The sequence below is a fragment of the Eublepharis macularius genome, chromosome 17 (genome assembly GCF_028583425.1).
Source record: "Eublepharis macularius isolate TG4126 chromosome 17, MPM_Emac_v1.0, whole genome shotgun sequence".
NCBI lineage: Eukaryota > Metazoa > Chordata > Lepidosauria > Squamata > Eublepharidae > Eublepharis > Eublepharis macularius.
The window spans coordinates 45,327,433-45,346,716 of record NC_072806.1 but is presented as its reverse complement, the minus strand read 5'-3'; the positions used below and the strand labels follow the sequence as shown (position 1 = coordinate 45,346,716).

The following is a 19,284-nucleotide window of genomic DNA, read 5'->3' as shown; positions in this document are numbered from 1 at the left end:
CCGGTTTAACATTCCTTTGCTTCCCAACTCAGCAGGAGCAAGGTTGGGACTGAGTATGTGCTTTGAGTCCAGGAGAAAATTGGGTGCACAGTAGAGCATCCAGAGATGCTTGAAATTTGTGAGGGCAAGATATACTGAAAGATGGTTGAAATAGACTCCCAGTGGCTGAAGACAAGGTTTCAGTGCCTTGCTTAGCTCTATACCTCTCCTCTACCTTGGAAGATGAGAGTAAATTACGCAGAATAAGGTGAACAATGGAAATGTCTTCCGTTTGCCTAGTTCCTACAGAATGCAGAATCCAGCTTCTCTTGGTTTAGAATTTGGATTGACTGAATGAGGACCTTCATAGACACCTCTGCCTTGTCTTCTAGATGCACCATTTTAGTCACCTTATGAAGTCACTGGTCTATGTAGCCTGCTATCATCATCGCTGCCTGGAATTTAGTTTTCAACAGACAATTGTTTCCTACCTTGCTAACCAAGATTTGCTTCACACATGGTAGCTTTATTTTCCTACAGTGGTGAGGCAGTGAATGAAATTACTCTCAGACGTTAGGTATTCCATTTCTGGCCTTTCAGGCTCTGAGCCTATTTACAATCCATATAAACACGCTTGCAGCAATTCCAGTCCTGTCACCTTCCATGACATAAGTCAGGGCTCAACAAATCCCCGGTGAAGAGCGCCATGACGCCATTTCATTGAGGTACCTAGTATTTTACTTACTCCATTTATACTTCACTCCCAATGGGGACCCAAAGCAGGTTACATCATTCTTCTCTCCTCTATATTATCTTCACAGCACCCCTGTGAGTTAGGTTAGGCTAAGAGAGTGTGACGAGTCATCCCACAAGCTTTCAAGGCAAAGTGGGGAACCTAGGCTTCCCAGCTCCTAGTCCAACCACTACTTGTCATATGTGAAATCTTCCACCTCTTCAGGTTGGAATCCACAGAGAATTCCCACCTGTGGAGTGCAACTTCCTCGCCTTCCCCTGCTGCTGCTGCTGCTGTAGCCACAGTGCCCTCCAGTGGTGCTTCTGGGGGACAGTGAAGCCCAAGAGCACCACGCAGACTTTTTGTTGGGAGGACGGAATCCCCCCTCCCTTTCATCTGTGAAAATCCTCTGTGGGTGCAACCCACTCCTCTTATTCCACTCAGGATCAAACTCAAGGAGTCATGCAGGGGGGTTCCCTTGCTGTCTCCTGCTGAGACACGGATGAGACCTGGAGCTGCTTGGCTTTGGCAAGATTGCAAGATCATGCCCTTGCCTTGGACTGTCTCCTGGTTATTATATCACACAAACAAAGCTTGAGGTATGCATTAAGACAAACTTTACCACTATATAAAAATTCTAACAGCAGAGAAACTTGTATAATATATTTCTGCTGTGAATCGTGCTTTGATTTATGTCTTAATCTCCCACTTTGCTCTGTTCTCTCTTGATAAGAAATTTTGTTTCTTCAATGAAATTACCACATCCCTGTTACACACTAACAGCCTCACTGCAAAATATGCATTTTAAATCTTTTGTGACAAAAAGGCTTTTTAGGCATTAGTCTTCAATTGCCAAACTACTTATTCTTTCTTTCCCCCCCCCCAGATTGATCTCCAGACATTCCTAACTCTCACAGATCAGGATCTGAAAGAGCTTGGGATTACAACTTTTGGTGCACGCAGGAAAATGCTGCTCGCAATCTCAGGTAAACAAGCCTGGAAGTTCTTGTATATCTCATACAAAAATCCTTCACTTCTTGGCCTGTCAGGGTGATGAGAGCCAGTTTGGCATAGTGGTTAAGAGCCTCAAGACTCTAATCTGGAGAGCCAGGTTTGATTCCCCACTCCTCCACTTGAAGCCATCTGGGTGACCTTGGATCAGTCACAGCTCTCTCAGGGCTCTCCCTGCCCCACTCACCACACAGGGTGTTTTGTTGTGAGGATCAGACCGAACTCAAGGGGGAAACCTCCTAGTGAAACCAGTACTCAAAAAGCCGAAGCTCAAGGAGATAAAGATTGGGGTTACAATGAAACACTCTATAAACATGTATAGATTGTCAGTTTCAATACTATATTACACACAGTACGTATCTCTTACAATTCATTACATACAAATAATCACATAGTCCAATTCCCCATTGTATTTACTGGGTATAAATCATTAGATTATTTTATCTGTCCTTTCCATTTTTATGTTGCCTTTCTCGAGCACACAAAATCGCTCGGCATGAGGTCTACGCAAGCTGCTTGTCTTCCTCCGGTGCGGTGAAGTGAAAGCAGTACTTCAAAGATGTTGGCAGTGTTGGCTACGAGCTTTGCCAGCTCTTTCGTTATCGGCTCATTTCGAGTCTTGTCTTCCTATGGCCAATTTTTCTATATAACCAACAGTAATATATTTATTCAAAGGCATTCCTACTTACAACAATCAAGAAGAAAAGACATGGACTTACAATTTCTTCCAATAAACCTTTCTCAAATCCAGCCTGCAATATAATCATTATGAGTTGGGTGGGGCTCCTGGGCTACTCTACAGTATTTAACCACACGCTCATTGACCTGCTTGTCCTCTTAAAGGGCACATAACAGTCTATACATCTAGTACCCCCCACGGAATCCACAGTTCCTTAATCAACCCTTTAACACGGTATACCTGATTTCATGATTTCCGTATAGTATCCAGTTCGATTTAATACATTGTTGCCAATAAAATGTTTCAATTTACACCTACAAAAGGCAATACACAATTTGTTACAAAACATATCTATTTTACTAATTTTAATAAATACTTAATTTAATACATACTTATTTTAATAAATACTTATTTGAATAATTACTACAATACAAAAATTCCCTATCATAGAAAAATACATTATAAAAATATACTTTCTTACAGTTGATTTTTGAACCGGTATTTTATAAAAAGGGTAAAAAATCAATTTCATTATTCAGGCCATGTGGGGTAAGTGTATTCATCCTAAAAATCCACCTGGCTTCATATCGTAGTAATGCCTGGTTCATGTCTGTGTTTTTTAATGAATTAATTACTTCCAACACAGAGAATTGTAATTCTCTTTCATGATTATGATGTAACTCAAAATGCTGGGTTAATGGAGTCTCCTTGTTTTGAGTTCTTATTTTAGATTAATGCTCCTGAACTCGTGTGCGAATGGGGCGCATGGTACTCCTGATGTACATAAGGTTGCATGTGCATCCTTGAGCTTTGGCTTTTTGAGTACTGTTGAGGATAATAATGACATACTTTTTAAACCGCTCTGAGTGGGTGTTAAGTTGTCTTGAAGGGCGGTATATAAATTGAATGTTCATCTATGGTCTTCAGTGCAGTCCCACACTGGGAATGGCACTTGCGCAGGCCAGCTGCTTGGAACAGGATTTTTCTTAGCTTTTAGGCTACTAAGGGAGTCAACCTCCCCGGCAACTGCTCTGGGCCGGTTCTTCTTGCCGAAAATGGTCATGTGATCAGGGAAGTCACCCCCTTCTTTGCCCGGTTTGTTTTTTGCTGCCATGAGAAACAGATGTCTTTTCTTTTGCTCTTCAGCTTGGCTTTGAGGATTTGTGTATATAGGAGTTTATTGTTACAGTTAGTTAAACTTAGTGTAGTTATAGTTAGTAGAGTGTTAGTATTGATAGTTTTTTTCCAACCCCCCCCCCACCCAGTTAATTGTTGCAGTGATCAGGATTGGTTAGTTACATGGACTTCCGGTTTGGTTTCATGGTGGTCTGACACAGCTCAGGGAGCTGGGCTGTCTGAGCTGTTGTTTTTCTGGGCTGGTGGGGTGCTAGATCACCCACAGCCCCCTGCTTTCAGGCGGAGAGCAGGCAGGAACTCTTGAGACCCCGAGAGTGAGTTGATCTCGGCTGAGGGGGGTTCTGAATCAAGGACTCCCCTCCAGCCTTGAGGTCCCGCTCAAAGTAGGGTGGCTGAAATCTCTGCAGCAGCTTTGGAGTCATCGAATTGGCTTAGGACCACTGTACCCAAGCCTCAGTAACAAATCTGGACTAATTTGAACATCTGAAACAGTGATTACAACCCAGAAAAGAACCGGCAAGGTAAAGATCGATATCTCTTCTGTAAGCTTGAATTCGGATCGGAAGAATAAAGTTGAATTGGAAATTAGACTTTGAAATTAAGCAAAAACTAGTTAAGTTCACTCCGGAAGGAAAATTATATGAAAATAAGACTTTTTAAAAGAGCTAGATGCAAAAAAAGATTATTGTTTATATACTTGCGGTTTGGAGAGATAGCGAATTGTGGGAATGGAGGAAACATCACGAGAGGCTAGCTGTGTGAAGAGAAAGAAGGAACAGGAAGTGCATCAGGAACCATTGAGCTGCAACTATAGAGGGATTGTTGACAGGGAAGGAAGTGTAAGAGTGCCATTTTGGAAAAGGGAAAGGGCAAAGCTTCATGGAAAATGGAAGTGCTCCATTTTGAAGTAGAGAAAGGGCAAAATTTCAGTTTAAAACCCATAGAGAAAAGACGCCCGACATTTTGGACGATATAAAGTGCAAATTTTAAGAAAGCATTTGGATTTTAACACATAAAACAGCAGAGATAAAGTGTTTAAACCATGGAGTTGCGGAAGAGAGCGGACTCGTGGGAGCAGAGTAAATCAAGCCCCACGATGTCGAAAAAAGACTGGCAATCAGCTTTTGACAATTTGGATAAAAAAATGGTGGAAGGCAATAAAGAGTTAAAAGATACTATGCAAGAGATGCTAAAAGATCTTAAGGAAACAATTAAATCTGAAGTGGCTGAATTGGTGAAGAACATGGAAGAGGTTAAGAAGGAGCTACAAATGACGCAGCAAAATGTTAAAGAAGTTGAAGAAAAGACAGAGAAATTAGCTACTTCCCTCAAAGTGGAAACTTCAGTCTTAAGTGACAGAATGGCTGTGATGGAGTGTAATCATATGGATAAGCAACTTAGATTTCGAGGCGTCCCGGAAGAGGAGGGGAAAACGGCCCAAGAGCAGATACTGGAGATATTAACAGGATTTTTGAATAAAACAATGGAGGAGATTGCAAGCAATGTGGATTTGGCGTACAGAATTAATTCAAGATATGCAGCCCAAAAGAATCTGCCCAGAGACATGATTGTACAGTTCATTACAAAAAGAATGAAAGAAGAAATTGTTAGCAGGCAATTCCAAAATCCATTGGTAATGGAGGGGGAAAGGTGAGAATAATGAAAGAATTACCCAAGAGAATTTTGATGGAAAGGAAGAAATACAGGGACCTAACTCAGACCCTGAAGGAGTTAGATATAAGATATAGGTGGGAGATTCCAGAGGGTCTGAGCTTCGAATTTAAAACAATCAGAAGAACCATTAGATCACAACATGAGATGGAGATGTTCTTCTTTGACAATGAAAAGGACTTACCCAAAAGACCTAGATTATAATCATGGAGTGTAAAGTAATATCATGGAATGTAAATGGACTAAATTCACCTTCCAAACGTAAGGCTAGTTTTCACTGGTTAGTTAAGCAACATTGTAGTATAATTTGCTTACAAGAGACCCACGTAAAAAAACAAGACTTAAAGTACTTAAAGAATAGTAAATTGGGTAGACAATTTGTGACTGCAACAAAGCAAAAGAAGAGAGGAGTTGTTTTATATATTAAAGATGAACTGCAACCCAAGATGATATTTAACGATTTGGAAGACAGATATGTAGCGGTGGAATTTATTTGGAACTCCCAAAAGAGATTGATAGTGGGGATTTATGCGCCAAATGGCACGAAGGACAATTTTTTTAAGGAATTATCGAAACAACTAGACCAAGTGACATATTCACAAATAATTTTGGCGGGTGACTTCAATGGAGTGGTTAATTTGCAGGAAGACAAAAAAAGAAGGGAAAACAAAAGAAAAGGGGATTACTGCCAAAATCGTTTTTTGAAATACAAAGTCAGGAGAATTTAGAAGATGTGTGGAGAAGAACTAATCCTAAGACTAGACAATATACTTTCTACTCTGCAAGACATTTATCCCTATCAAGAATAGATATGATCTGGGCTTCAAAGGATTTAACAATATGGACTAAAGAAGTTGAAATAATGCCTAAAGTGAGCTCAGATCATAATCCAATTATGTGGAAATTTGGAAAATGTGTGAAAAAGTTCAGATGGAGGCTTAACGAAGATTTATTACAGCATCAAAGCAATTTGGATTTGATACAAAAAGAAACCAGATTTTTTATACAATATAATTTAGACAAATCTGTACCAACTCATGAGGTATGGGATACTTATAAAGCTGTTATGAGAGGCATCTTAATGGATCTAAATGCAAGAGACAAGAAAAGAAAGGAGGAAAAACGGAAAGAAATTCAAGAAAAAATAAAAGTAAAAGAGACGCAATTAAAGAAAAGGCCAGGGAAAAAGAAACTACATCAGGAGATATGGATGCTACAAGAGCAAATAAGAGCGATGGAGAACAAAGAATTGGAGTGGGAACTGAAAAAATTAAAGCAAAGGACATTTGAAGGTGCCAACAAACCGGGAAAATATTTAGCATGGCAGTTGAAAAAAAGGAGAGAAAAGAGGATGGTAACCAAAATTGTGGAGGACGATAAAACGTTAATGAACCAATCAGCCATAAGATGAGCGTTTTATACATTTTATTTTAAACTATACCAGAGTAAAATGGTGGATGCGAATGCTATTGACTGGTATTTGGATAAAATTAATATACTGGTAATACCGGGAAAATTAAGAGAAAAATTAAATGCGGAAATTACAGAGATTGAGATTGTAGAAGCAATACAATCGACAAAGTTGGGGAAGGCACCAGGGCCTGATGGAATAACGGCTAAATTCTATAAGGTGATGGTTAAAGAGCTGGCACCGTTCCTGAAAAAAGTGATGGATGGAATAATAAAGAGACAGAATATACCAGAAACCTGGAATGAGGCTAATATAACATTGATTCCGAAAGAAGAGCAGGATTTGTCTAATGTGAAAAATTATCGATCCATATCTTTACTGAACAATGATTATAAATTTTTTGCTAAAATATTGGCGAAAAGATTGAAAGAGTGGTTGACAGAATTCGTAGCAGAAGAACAAGCAGGATTTCTACCGAATAGACAGATTAAGGACAACTTAAGGACAGTGATAAATGCAATAGAGTATTATGATAAACATTGTGAAAAAGAAGTTGGTTTCTTTTTTGTGGATGCAGAGAAGGCGTTTGATAATTTAAATTGGGATTTTATGTTCGCCACAATGGAGAAATTACAGATGGGGAAAGGATTATTCAAGCAGTGAGATCAATATACAAAGAACAATGTGCAGCAATTGTAGTAAATGACGAATTAACCAAGAGACTAGAAATACGGAAAGGTACAAGACAAGGTTGCCCTTTGTCTCCATTACTATTTGTTATGGTATTGGAAATTTTGTTAAGGCAGATACAAGAGGATGATGAGATAAAAGGTATGAAAATTAAAGGACTGACATATAAAGTAAGAGCGTTTGCAGATGATGTGATGGTCATAATAGAAGACCCGATACAGAATATGACCAAATTGTTGACCAAGATAAAAGAGTTTGGAGATCTTGCAGGATTTTATGTTAACAAAAGAAAATCAAAGATCTTGTGTAAGAACATGACTAAACAAAAACAGCAAGAATTAATGGATATTGCCAGCTGTGAGGTAACACAGAAAGTGAAATATCTAGGAATAGAATTGACTGCAAAGAACATTGACTTATTTAAGAACAATTATGAGAAGCTATGGCAGCAAATAGATAGAGACTTGATTAAATGGAATAAGTTGAATCTGTCATGGCTAGGAAGAATAGCAGTAATCAAAATGAATGTGTTACCAAGAATTATGTTTCTACTGCAAACGATACCAATAATAAGGGACAAGAGTTTGTTAAAATGGCACACAGAGGATGAAACTGTTAAAGTACAAGTGGTGAAGTGGGCTATAAATTGTAATAGAGATATAACAATGGAGGCATGGGAATACCTGTGGAAAAATACACTGAAGATATCTACGTGCACCAACCTTAAAGAAAACGTTTATAAGATGATGTATAGATGGTACTTGACGCCAAAGAAGATAGCAAATGGGAATAATCAAATGTCAGATAAATGTTGGAAATGTAAGAAACAGGAAGGTTCTTTCTATCACATGTGGTGGACTTGCGAAATAGCGAAGCAGTTCTGGGGGAATATTGTAGAAGTGATGTCAGAAATATTACAAAAGCAAATAAATAAAAACCCAGAATTGCTACTGCTAAATCTGAATTTAGAAGGAATCTCTGTACAAGATAGGACATTAATATTTTATATGACAACAGCGGCAAGGATTTTATACACTCAGGCTTGGAAGACGCAAGAAGTACCATCTATAGAAAATTGGATACAAAAGTTGCTGTACATGGCAGAAATGGATAAATTAACGAGGAAGTTAAAAGAACAGAACTCAGAAGAATTTTTTAATGACGGGGGAAATTGAAACAATATTTAAAGAAGAAATGGGACGTGAAGGGAGAGTTATGGTTGTTTGATAATTATTAATTGGGCAATAAGAGAGGAGATGCTGATCTTTACAAGAAATATAGATAAGTTAGAAATGTAATCTATAGTTGAGAAATGTATATTATTTTTTAAAAAGTACTTAAAGAAGGTAATTTAGGGTATAAGATTTAATTAAGGAAGTCAATTAGAGATATAAAAAGTAGAAGTAGACAGCAGGTTGGAAAACTGTTGGAAGTCTAAGATAATAAGGGGGGAGGGGAAAGGGTGGGGGAATAAGAAAATGAGGGGATTAATTGTAAATTTGTAATACCATGTTTTATTACTCACCCAATAAAAAAATTTAAAAAAAAAATTTAAAAAAGGATTGGTGAGTTATGTGTTTTCTCTCTTTTTGTCCCGGCCCGATCCTTAAGAATTTTGGAGTAATGGTGGATAAGTCGCTGCTTAAGAAGTGTGCAGATTGCGGAACTAAGATGGCCAAGACAGATGATCATTCACTTTGCTTGGCATCCTAGGAGAGGGCCATATTGTGGAAAAATGCAAATACTTCCAAGTGCCAAGTCTTCACCACGAAGGCAAGTTGGGGATAGAGTCTCCCGTTTAAAAGCAATGCTTTGGGAGAAGGTGATATCCAGAACCAGTAGCCTGGCACCAAAGATATCTGCCCCAGCAGAGTGTGCAGCAAGAACTGTATCTGAGCTGGCACAGGAGCCGTCATCAACCCCGTACCCGAGAGTGGAGAAGGTGTCAGATCCGACCGCTCACCCCCCAGGTCAACAAAAGGAGCGGTCACAGTCCTGAGCAACTTCAGCATTGATCCACTCAGTAGTGAGTGTCACCTTAATTGAAAGCAGCCCCCAGAGATCGATGGAGAGGGGGTCGGAGTCTGTGGCTCTGGTACAAACTGAGGAAACTCCATTGGACCCACTGCTAAAGAAGTGCAAGAAGACCAAGCATTTGGAAAAACCAAAACACAAATCTCAGAACTGCCCCAGCCACTCGGTTCCAATGCCTGTGCCTGAGTCATGCTCGGAGGCACCAGTTGGTCTACGGAGATGATCGAGCTCCAGATTACCATCGTCTGGGGTATGAGCCAGTTTGGAAGCGAGCTCTCGACAGCAGGTGGATCCACCAGTAGACTGGGTACAACAGGCTCACTACTGCCCATTGTGGTACCCACCATATCTTCCAGTTGGCTATCCATATGAGTGGGATGCACATCCACCCTTCCCATATACAATGTCAGCTTTGGACTGTATGGTCCCATCAAGATAGCCACACCATCAGGACCTGAACTGGTACCCTTAGTCCCATACCCTTGTCTCAGATCTGAGATTGGACGCTGGGTTGGAACCAGACATGGAGAGATCAGAACGTAGCCCGGCAGGTACATCAGATCCATCGCCAGAGGAGACTGTAGGAGAGGCGGAACGGAGCTCTTCCAATATTGACTTTAAACTACTCAGAGCAGATGCTCTGCATGGCAAAATCCCTCAACATCGATGTCTCCACAGTGCAGCAGAAACCTAGAGACAGTATCTTGAAGTACAGTTAGTCTGATATACCAGATACAGTGGTCTTCCCAATGACTGAAAGTTTTGTAGATATCATGTTCCAGAAACCAGCATCAACTCCAGCAACATCTAAGAAAGTAGAGGTGCTGTACAGGATCAAACAGGCTAAATGCCCATACCTTTTTACCCTCCAGCTTCTTCAATGATCACTGAAGAATTCCAAACAAAGCATAGGCAGGGCAGTATGTCAACTCCTGCAGATAAAGAGGGGAAGGAATTATATGTGGTGGGCAGAAAGCTTTATTCCGGATCTACCCTGACAATCAAAATGGCAAACTATCTTGCCACAATGAGTGGCTACCAGATATTTTTGTGGCAAAAAATGGCCACATTCATGGAAACACTACCAGAGGAAAAGAGGCCACTTGCTAAACTGATGTATGACGAGGCTTTGGTGCTCTCTAAACAACAAATTAGTGCCAGAAGGGATGTCTTAAATGTGTCCACAAGAGGCCTCAACACTGCTGTGGTTTTATGCAGACATGCATGGCTTAGATCTACGGCACTTCCTTTGGGGACACGGTCTAAGATTGAGGACATGCCGTTTGAGAGCGTCTCCCTATTTGCAGAAAAAACCAATGAGTACCTGTCTAAAAAGAACAGATGGCCAGGTCCTATGGGGTCTTACCTGCAATGACTGGAGGTCCTCCATACAGGCAATCAGGAAATCAAGAGTACCAACAGAGGCGTGAACACTGGCCATACAGGTTTCAGCCGTATCGCCAACAGTATCCCTATAGAGCACCTTACACAGATCAGAGCCAGTCTAGAAGGAAGCAAGCTGGACATCCTAAGTCGTCCCATCAAAATCAGGCTAACAAGGAACATAGGCAAAATCAGAAAGGACAGTTCTGACTAACAGCACAAGAGGCAGTGGCCTCATCACTGTTTGAAAACAGGTTGTTAATGTTTGCCCAGTCATGGCAGAATATTATCTCTTATTGTTGGGTTTTGTCCATAATTAACATGGGTTAAAGGTTGGAATTCTATTCCTTGCCTCCTACTTATTTACCTTGTCAGGCCCCCAATAACCCCCCCCCCAAATTACAGATTTTTTCCTTACTGGAAAAAGAAGCCCTTCAAAGGGTGGCTAGTTCGGAAACCCCATTTGGGTTTTTCTCATGTTTTTTCTTGGTGGACAAGAAGGATGGAAGAAAAAGGCCCATCCTGGACCTAAGGGGATTGAATGACTATCTAAAAGTTTCAAAGTTCAGAATGGTCACACTTCCTTGGGTCCTTAACATGATTTCTCATGATGCATGGTTCACGGTCCTAGACGTGCAAGATGCTTACTTCCATATATCCATTTGTCAAGAACATAGATGGTACCTCAGATTTAGATTCAATAGTGAGGTATTTCAATATGTAGCATTGCCCTTTGGCCTTGCCACAGCACCTTGAGTATTCACAAAGTGCATAGCAGTGGTCGTTGCCCATTTGAGAAGGTTGGGTTGTTCTATTTATCCCTATCTTGATGACTGGCTTATCACTGCTAGTTCCTCCACAGAGTCAGAAGAACATATAAGCATCATCTTAAACACATGTGAGTCCCTAGGGTTAACAGGAAAAAGTCAGGGTTGATACCCAGCCATACCATAAAGTTTATAGAGGCTGTGCTGGATTCGGTGTCAAACAAGGCATTTCCACCTCCTGACAGAATTGCCTGTTTGACTTCTCTAATTAGATGCTTTCAGTCCAGGTTCCAATCCGCACAATGCATACAGGTCCCGCTGGGGTTGATGGCCTCGACTACTGCAGCGGTTCCCTTAGCATGCCTAAAGATGTGAACCTTACAACTTCAGTTCATTAGACACGTCCATCCCAGAATTCAATCCTCACATACCCAGTTTTCAGTTCCTAGAAGAGCCTTGAGATCACTGACGTGGTGGTTAGACAATAATACTTTGTCCAAGGGAGCAAGCTTTGAGATGCCTTGTCATAAAACTACCATTTCCACAGATGCCTCCCTAGAAGGGCGGGGAGGCCATTGGGAAGATTTATCAGTAAATGGGATCTGGTCAGAGTTAGAAAAAGAGAATCGTATTAATTTTCTGGAGCTCCGTGCTGTTTATGATACACTTAACTCATTCTCAGGTATGCTTTCGAACAAAAGGGCCCAAGTTTTGTCAGACAACACAACCACAGTATACTATATAAACAAACAAGGTGGGAACGCTTCAAGAAAGCTCTGCGAAGAGGCCATTCATTTATGGGAATGGTCCATTACCCGTGGCATCACCCTTTCAGCCCTACGTATTGCAGGCATAGACAACACGGAAGCAGATCAACTCAGCAGGAAAGGGAAATGGCACCACGAATGGGTCTTGACAGACAGATATGCACGCCACGTATTTCATCAGTGGGGATTCCCCGAAGATAGATCTGTTTGCCACACAGAACAGTAAAAAGCCCTGGGATTTTGTTCCAGGGAAGGGAAAGGCAGGAACTCCTTGGGAGGTGCTTTCCAGATTCAATGGACAGGAGAATTTTTATGCTTTCCCTCCTATCCCACTTATCCATAAAGTGATTTGCAAGGTACAAGTGGAACAGACCGCATGTGTACCCTTTTGGCCACGGCAGCCTTGGTTCTTCTATACGCTGAGTCATCTGGCCAAGGCGTGGTATGTACACCTGCCGTTGGAACCAGACTTGCTCCCTTACGGGCGCACTCAGCACCACAGTTTGGAAAAACGACGCCTGATGGTGTGGTTCCTAGGGTAACAGGCATGCGGTTCTCTGAAGATGTGGCGAATATTTTACTCAGTGCCCGCAGACTTTCCACTAGAAAGTCATATGCCTATAAGTGGAATAGATTTGTACTGTGGACTAATGACAAAAAGCTAGAACTAGATACATTTATCAGACATTTTTTACTATCTAGTATCTCTGCTATCTTTGGGATTAGCCTCGTCCTCGATAAAAATTCATTTAGCAGCCATATCGGCTTTTCATAAAGATATTGATGGAAAGACGTTTTTTTCACTATTTGTTGAAACTGTTTTTAAAGGGCTTATATAATTTGTACTCTCCAAGAGGTCCAATAGTTCCCCAAGGGTCTCTCTCTCTAGTGTTAGCAAAGTTAACATTGAAGCCCTTTGAACCATTGGCAACTTGTTTCCTGGCCTTGCTCTCAGCAAAAGTAGTATTTTTACTGGCAATTACATCAGCCAGGAGAGTGGGGGAACTTAGGGCACTTCGTATAGACCCCCCCCCAATTCCTTCAGATTTATCCCAATAGAGTGGTAATGTGCACCAGTTTGCACTTTTGACCCAAAGTTGTTTCCAAGTTTCATGTGTCACAACTCATCACTCTTCCTGTGTTTTTTCCAGACCCTTCTACCCCCCCCCCCAAGAACACACACTGCACGCATTAGATGTTAGAAGAGCTATTTTATTTTATAAAGATAGGACTCAATCCTTTCGTAAGGATTCAGTGTTTTTGTCTGTCACTCAGGCCCCAATAAGGGCAAGAGTGCATCCTCCCAGACAATTTCTAGATGGGCAGTGTTTGCAATTAAGCACTGTTGCAAGGTACAAAATGTTCCTTGCCCCTTTGTTCTTCGAACTCATTTGATGAGGGCACAGGCAGCATCGGCTGCATTCCTGCATAGGAATGCAGCCGATAGCGATGCATCCCAGTAGGAGTTCCTGTTACGGACATCTGTTACGGACATGCTGCAATGTGGTCGTCTGGAGAGACCTTCGTGAAGCATTATGCAGTGGATGTCAATTCCAGAAGAGAGGCAGCAATAGGAAAGGTGGTCCTGTAATCTCTATTCCTTTGAGAATTCATACCACCACCGGGTGAGAAGCTTGCCATTCTCCCAATGTGGGACTGCACTGAAGACTGTAGATGAAAACAAGGTTGCATTTACCTGTAACTGTTGTTCATCTAGGTCTTTGTGCAGGCACAGATTCCTCCCCCCACCCCCACCCCCAACATGCTGTGAGGTCTGTGAATTAGTTAGAAGGGAGTTGTGGCAGCACAGGGAAACTGGGGGAAGAACGGGGGCAACCTCCCTGAACATGTGACCATTTTCAGCGGGAAGAACTGGCTCGGAGCAGTTGCAGGGGAGGTCACCCCCCCCCCTTAATAGTCTAAAAGCTAAGAAAAATCCTGTTCTGAGCAGCTGGCCTGCGCAAGTGCAGTTCCCAGTGTGTGCTTGCACAAAGACCTGGATGAACAACAGTTATAGGTGTGGAACCCAGTTTTCTTGCTGCTGTTATAATACTTAGTGCTTATATGGGGCTTCAGAATGCTCTAAGAGTGTAACGTTAGTTGTTGTGGGTTTTCCGGGCTGTATTGCTGTGGTCTGTGACACTGAGAGATCTCTGTCTTTTGGTGCTACACCTCTGAAGATGCCAGCCACAGCTGCTGGCGAAACGTCAGGAACTACAATGCCAAGACCACAGCAATACAGCCCGGAAAACCCACAACAACCATCGTTCTCCGGCCGTGAAAGCCTTCGACAATACAGTGTAACGTTAACTCACTTATCTTCAGCCCCATGGAGAAAGCAGGTCAGTATTATGATCATTGCTCCATGAGAGATGAGAACTTAATGCTGAGGCATAGAGGCTGGCCAAAGGCCCACTAGTGGGTTCACAGAAGAGGTGACATTTGAACTGGACCTTCCTGGACCTCTCCTAGCCACTATACTACACTGCCTTGTGTTTATCCATTGAAGTTATTTTTATCTTGCCTTTCTCCATGGATCTCAGTGTGGGGGTGGTTCTGGCCCACTTACCTTGAGACCAGCCCTACAGGGTAGGTTAGGATGAGAGAGTGTGATAGGCCCAAGATCACCCAAATGATTTTTATGACTGAAGAGGACCTTGAAGCCAGGTGCCATGTTCTTAGTACTGTAACCACTGCAACACACTGTTGCCTTTCAGTGGTTTGTGGGCCATTTAAAATCCTGCAGGATCAGTTCAGCAACATAAGACTTAAAGACTTCATAAAATCAAGGTAATGACTAAGTGGTCGAGGAGTCCTTGTGGTACCATTAGTTGCCTACCCATTTACCAGAAACTAGTTTGCATCACCAAATCTCCTCTTGTGTCTCTATTGAATTTACAGTTGCTTAATTAAAAAACTTGTTAATTTATTTAATTAAAACAAATCTGTGTAGTCCCTGTTCTCTGTTTTTGTTTTGTTTTTTCATGGGAGTCTTCCCTGTTGTTCCCATTCAGAACTGAATAAAAACCGAAGAAAACTATTTGAGCCCTCCGGTGTCCGTGCCTCGTTCCTGGAAGGTGGCGCCAGTGGGCGACTGCCACATCAGTATCATTCGGACATTGCCAGCGTGAGTGGCCGCTGGTAGCAGTGAAGGGATACTTTCACAGTCGACTGCACAAATGGACATGGCAATCCCGTGAACAGCCACCACTGCACACCCTCTGCACTTTGGGAGTCTCGGGACCAAGGACCAAAGCCGCCTTTTCTGCACAAACACTTGTGCCAAAAAATAGAAAGAGAACACTCACCTTGTCTTTCCAAACACCAAATGTGGATTGTTTTACTTATGTAGCTCGGACAACATTTGCAATAATAATATAGGGTTCTTTAGTATTTTATTACTTATAATAACTATATTGTATGCACTGATTTATTTTTATTTCTTTGAATGAAGAGTGAAGGGCTGGGATGCCAGAGGGGTATCGTGTGTGGTTTTAAGGAAGAAGGGTGTTTCTGGTACTGCTTAATAATGATTAATTGAGGGTCTTTCTGCACTTTATGTGTTCTGATTTCTTGTCCTGTGGAAATTTTATTGTTTTCTTCTAATTTCCATGGAGAAAAAGTAAAACCTATTGTATTGGCACAAATTAACATTTGCCAGGTGTGTTCTCACATTAGATGAAAAATCTTTTCCGTAAATGGTACTAGCAAAATCAAATTTTGGTGATTTCTGTGCCCCCCCCCACTTAACCATAAAGAAGTCTTACTTAGTACTGAAGCCAAAATTGTTTTTCACTTCTGGGAAGCAGTCTTTAAATCTTCTAGTTTAGCTAGTGCACCATAAAAGATGTAATGAAAGACCAAAATGGAACTTTAACCCTATTTAACTGCTGCTTGCAATGCTAGAATTGATTTTAATGGTTGTCTCAAAGCAAAGGACTATTTTTAGTATATACTGCCACTAAAAACACTTTATTTATAGCAACATTTTGTTTTTTTTAGACTCTGTACACTTAGAGTGCATCAATGGATCTACTAAAAAGTTGTCAATAGAAAATGGAAGGGGAATCATCAAAACCAGGGCTCTGAGCAATCAATTTGTCTAAACAGAGCTTTAACTTATGTGACAAGACAGAACTGTTGCATTTATTTTGAGAAGGACACTGCTTGCCTGACTCTTCCTCAAATGATAGAGCAACGCATACCCAATAGCTGCAGAGACATCTGTTTTTCTTGATTCATTCAAGTATGCAGTTGTCAGCTGTGAGAGTTTTGAGACAAGCAGTATCCAAAACCTGTGTTGACTATCGCTGGAAAGAGTTTGTATTGTGTATGGCTAGAACTAACAGTTGTGTTCTATACTGTGAAAAGTCAAGAAATCTGGTTATACTATTTCTGTCTTTTTGCAAACAATTAAGTATAAATTTATGAAATGAAGGGATAGCATGAGTGCTTCTCTGTGATGCAATATGTTTCCAAACATGAATTTATCAAAAAGAGAAACATTCCCATAGCACATATTGTAAATTACTTGTTCTGTAATGTCTTATTTATGTACGATGTACTGACCCTTTAAAGTGGATATAAACCACTCGCAAATGAAGGCATTAGATATAATTTACCTTTAGTGTTTTTTATATTTGCAAAATCTGGAGGTGTGTGTGTGGGGTGGGGTGAGGAATAGTTGTGACACTTTCTGTGGATAATTCTTTTCTATGGTGAGGAAAACGTACACTCAAAAGGGATTTTTTTAAAGTAAGAGCGTAGGTGCAGTAGTAATCTCTTCTCCAGCTTTGCTAGCGGCTCTGTCACAGAGCAGTGTGTCCCTGCGACTGGAACAGCTGCTGCTGCTCGTCTCCCCACAGGCCAGGTTAGTGCTTGTGGGGTTGCAGAGACTCTCTTGGTGTGTCATACATTCAGTCTTGGAACCCAGGCTCCAGTCTTGATTCAGAACAGGTACTTTGGCTAATGCAGGAACATACAGATCCTGCTGCTAAAACCACTAAGGTTTAATCACGAGTACTCCCTATGGTATGGCTGTGTGTAAATTTAAGCACTTCCCTTAGCAGATCAGAACCTAAGTTTTCCAGTGTAAATTACATTTTTACCAAAATGTATATTGTGTACCTTTAGTCTGGGGCAGAATTACTTGGAAGACCATCAACGGTCTCTGGACTTAAATTGTCCAGTCCCCCAAGTAAGCGTTCTTTTCTCCCTCAGAATGGTGGATATTGAATTATTCTTTGTGTACTTAAAATGCCATGTGTTACGACAGTATTATTCTGGAAACTGCAGTTTGTTTACTGCAATCTATGCTGAAGCAATGAATTTCCCAGATATAAGAATAAAAATAAAACTGCGTATTCTCACACACTCTCACATACCACATTGGAAAAATAAATTTTTTCACAATCCTATTGATTCCACAAAAGGGATTATGGCAATGCAGTATTCCATACTGTCTGTTTGGTATTATGCACAAAAATATGGAAACATTAGTTTTAAATTTATGCCTTTATAGCGACCAGTTATCTGTAAATATAGAGCAGATACAGATTGTATTTTGGGAGGGAATGGGGTCCTTTTTAATGATTTTTTAAAAAATAAATAAATGAAAGATCGAATAAAGCATTTACAAATAAGAATTTCTGAAATTAATCGAATGTTACATGAAAGAATAAATTTATATAATTCCCTTGTTATATTGCTGATTAAATGTAGTTTATTGTCTTTCACTTTGTGATCTCACGATGTGGAATAAGTGCTCCAAAGACAGAACAAAGGAGTAATGACAGCATCACTGTAATATTGCAGGTCTCTGTTGTCCCTGAGAGGAAGAGCTTAAACAGATCTTGGTCTTCAAAGAGTGCTAATCATCCTCTGGAACATGAGAGAGATGTCTTGTGGATTAGTTATTTCCATTAGGGATCTGTGTGTGTGTGTGTGTGTGTGATGTGCCATCAAGTTGCCTCTAACCTATGGCAACCCTATAAATGAGAGACCACCTAAATGTCCTATCATTAACAAACTTGCTCAGATCCTGCAAACTGGAGAACGTGGCTTCTTTTATTGAGCCAAGCCATCTCATTTTGGGTCTCCCTCTTTTCCTGCTGCCTTCCACTTTTCCTAGCATTATTGACTTTTCCAGAGAATCTTGTCTTCTCATGATATGACCAAAGTACGATGGCCTCAGTTTTGTCATGTTCTAGGGAGAATTCAGGCTTGATTTGATCCAGTACCCACCTATTTGTCTTTTTGGCCATCTATGGTATTCCGCAAAACTCTTGTTCAGCACTACATTTCAAATGAATCAATTTTTTTCCTGTCAGCTTTCTTCCAACTTTCAAATCCATACATTGTAATAAGGAATACCATAGTTTGGATTATCTTGATCTTGGTTCCCAGAGAGACATCTTTATCTTTAAGGATCTTTTCTAGTTCCCTCACAGCTGCTCTTCCAAGCCTCAATCTTCTTCTGATTTCTTCATTGCAGTCTCCCTGTTGGTTGATGATTGAGCCAATGAACAATTTTAGTTTCCTCATTGTCAACTTTAAAATTGTGTTGTTCCTCGGTAGTCATTACTTTTGTCTTCTTGATGTTCAGCTGTAATCCTGTTTTGGCCCTTTCTCTTTTAACCTTCATCAGTAGTCACTTCAAGGCTTCACTATTTTCTGCTAGTAATGTGGTGTCATCTGCATATCTCAAATTGTTAAAGTTTCTCCCACCAAATTTTACTCCACTTTCTTCTAGATCTAATCCAGCTTTCCTTATGATATACTTTGCTTAGAAGTTGAACAGGTGAGGAGATAATATACATCCTTGTCTGACACCCTTGCCAATTGGAAGCCATTCTCTTTCCCCGTATTCTGTCCTGACAGTAGCCTCTTGCCCAGAGTACAGGCTGCGCATCAAAACAATCAGATGTTGTGAATACATTATGGACCCAAATGCTAATTGCACCTGAAGTGGCAGCAGCTCATGGACAAGGGGAGGGGGAAGAAAAGCCACACACTGTGAGAGG

At 40.9% G+C, this 19,284-nt stretch overlaps 1 protein-coding gene across 1 annotated transcript in view; it reads left to right on the top strand.

The window, feature by feature from the left end:
• Positions 1 to 17,966, top strand: part of BICC1 (BicC family RNA binding protein 1) — a 398,003-nt gene extending 380,037 nt beyond the window's left edge. Inside the window, 2 exon segments of the mRNA XM_055001373.1 lie at positions 1,599 to 1,698; positions 15,277 to 17,966. Coding sequence (XP_054857348.1) covers positions 1,599 to 1,698; positions 15,277 to 15,407 — 231 coding nt within the window. The 3' untranslated portion in view covers positions 15,408 to 17,966.
• Positions 17,967 to 19,284: the final 1,318 nt, after the last annotated feature.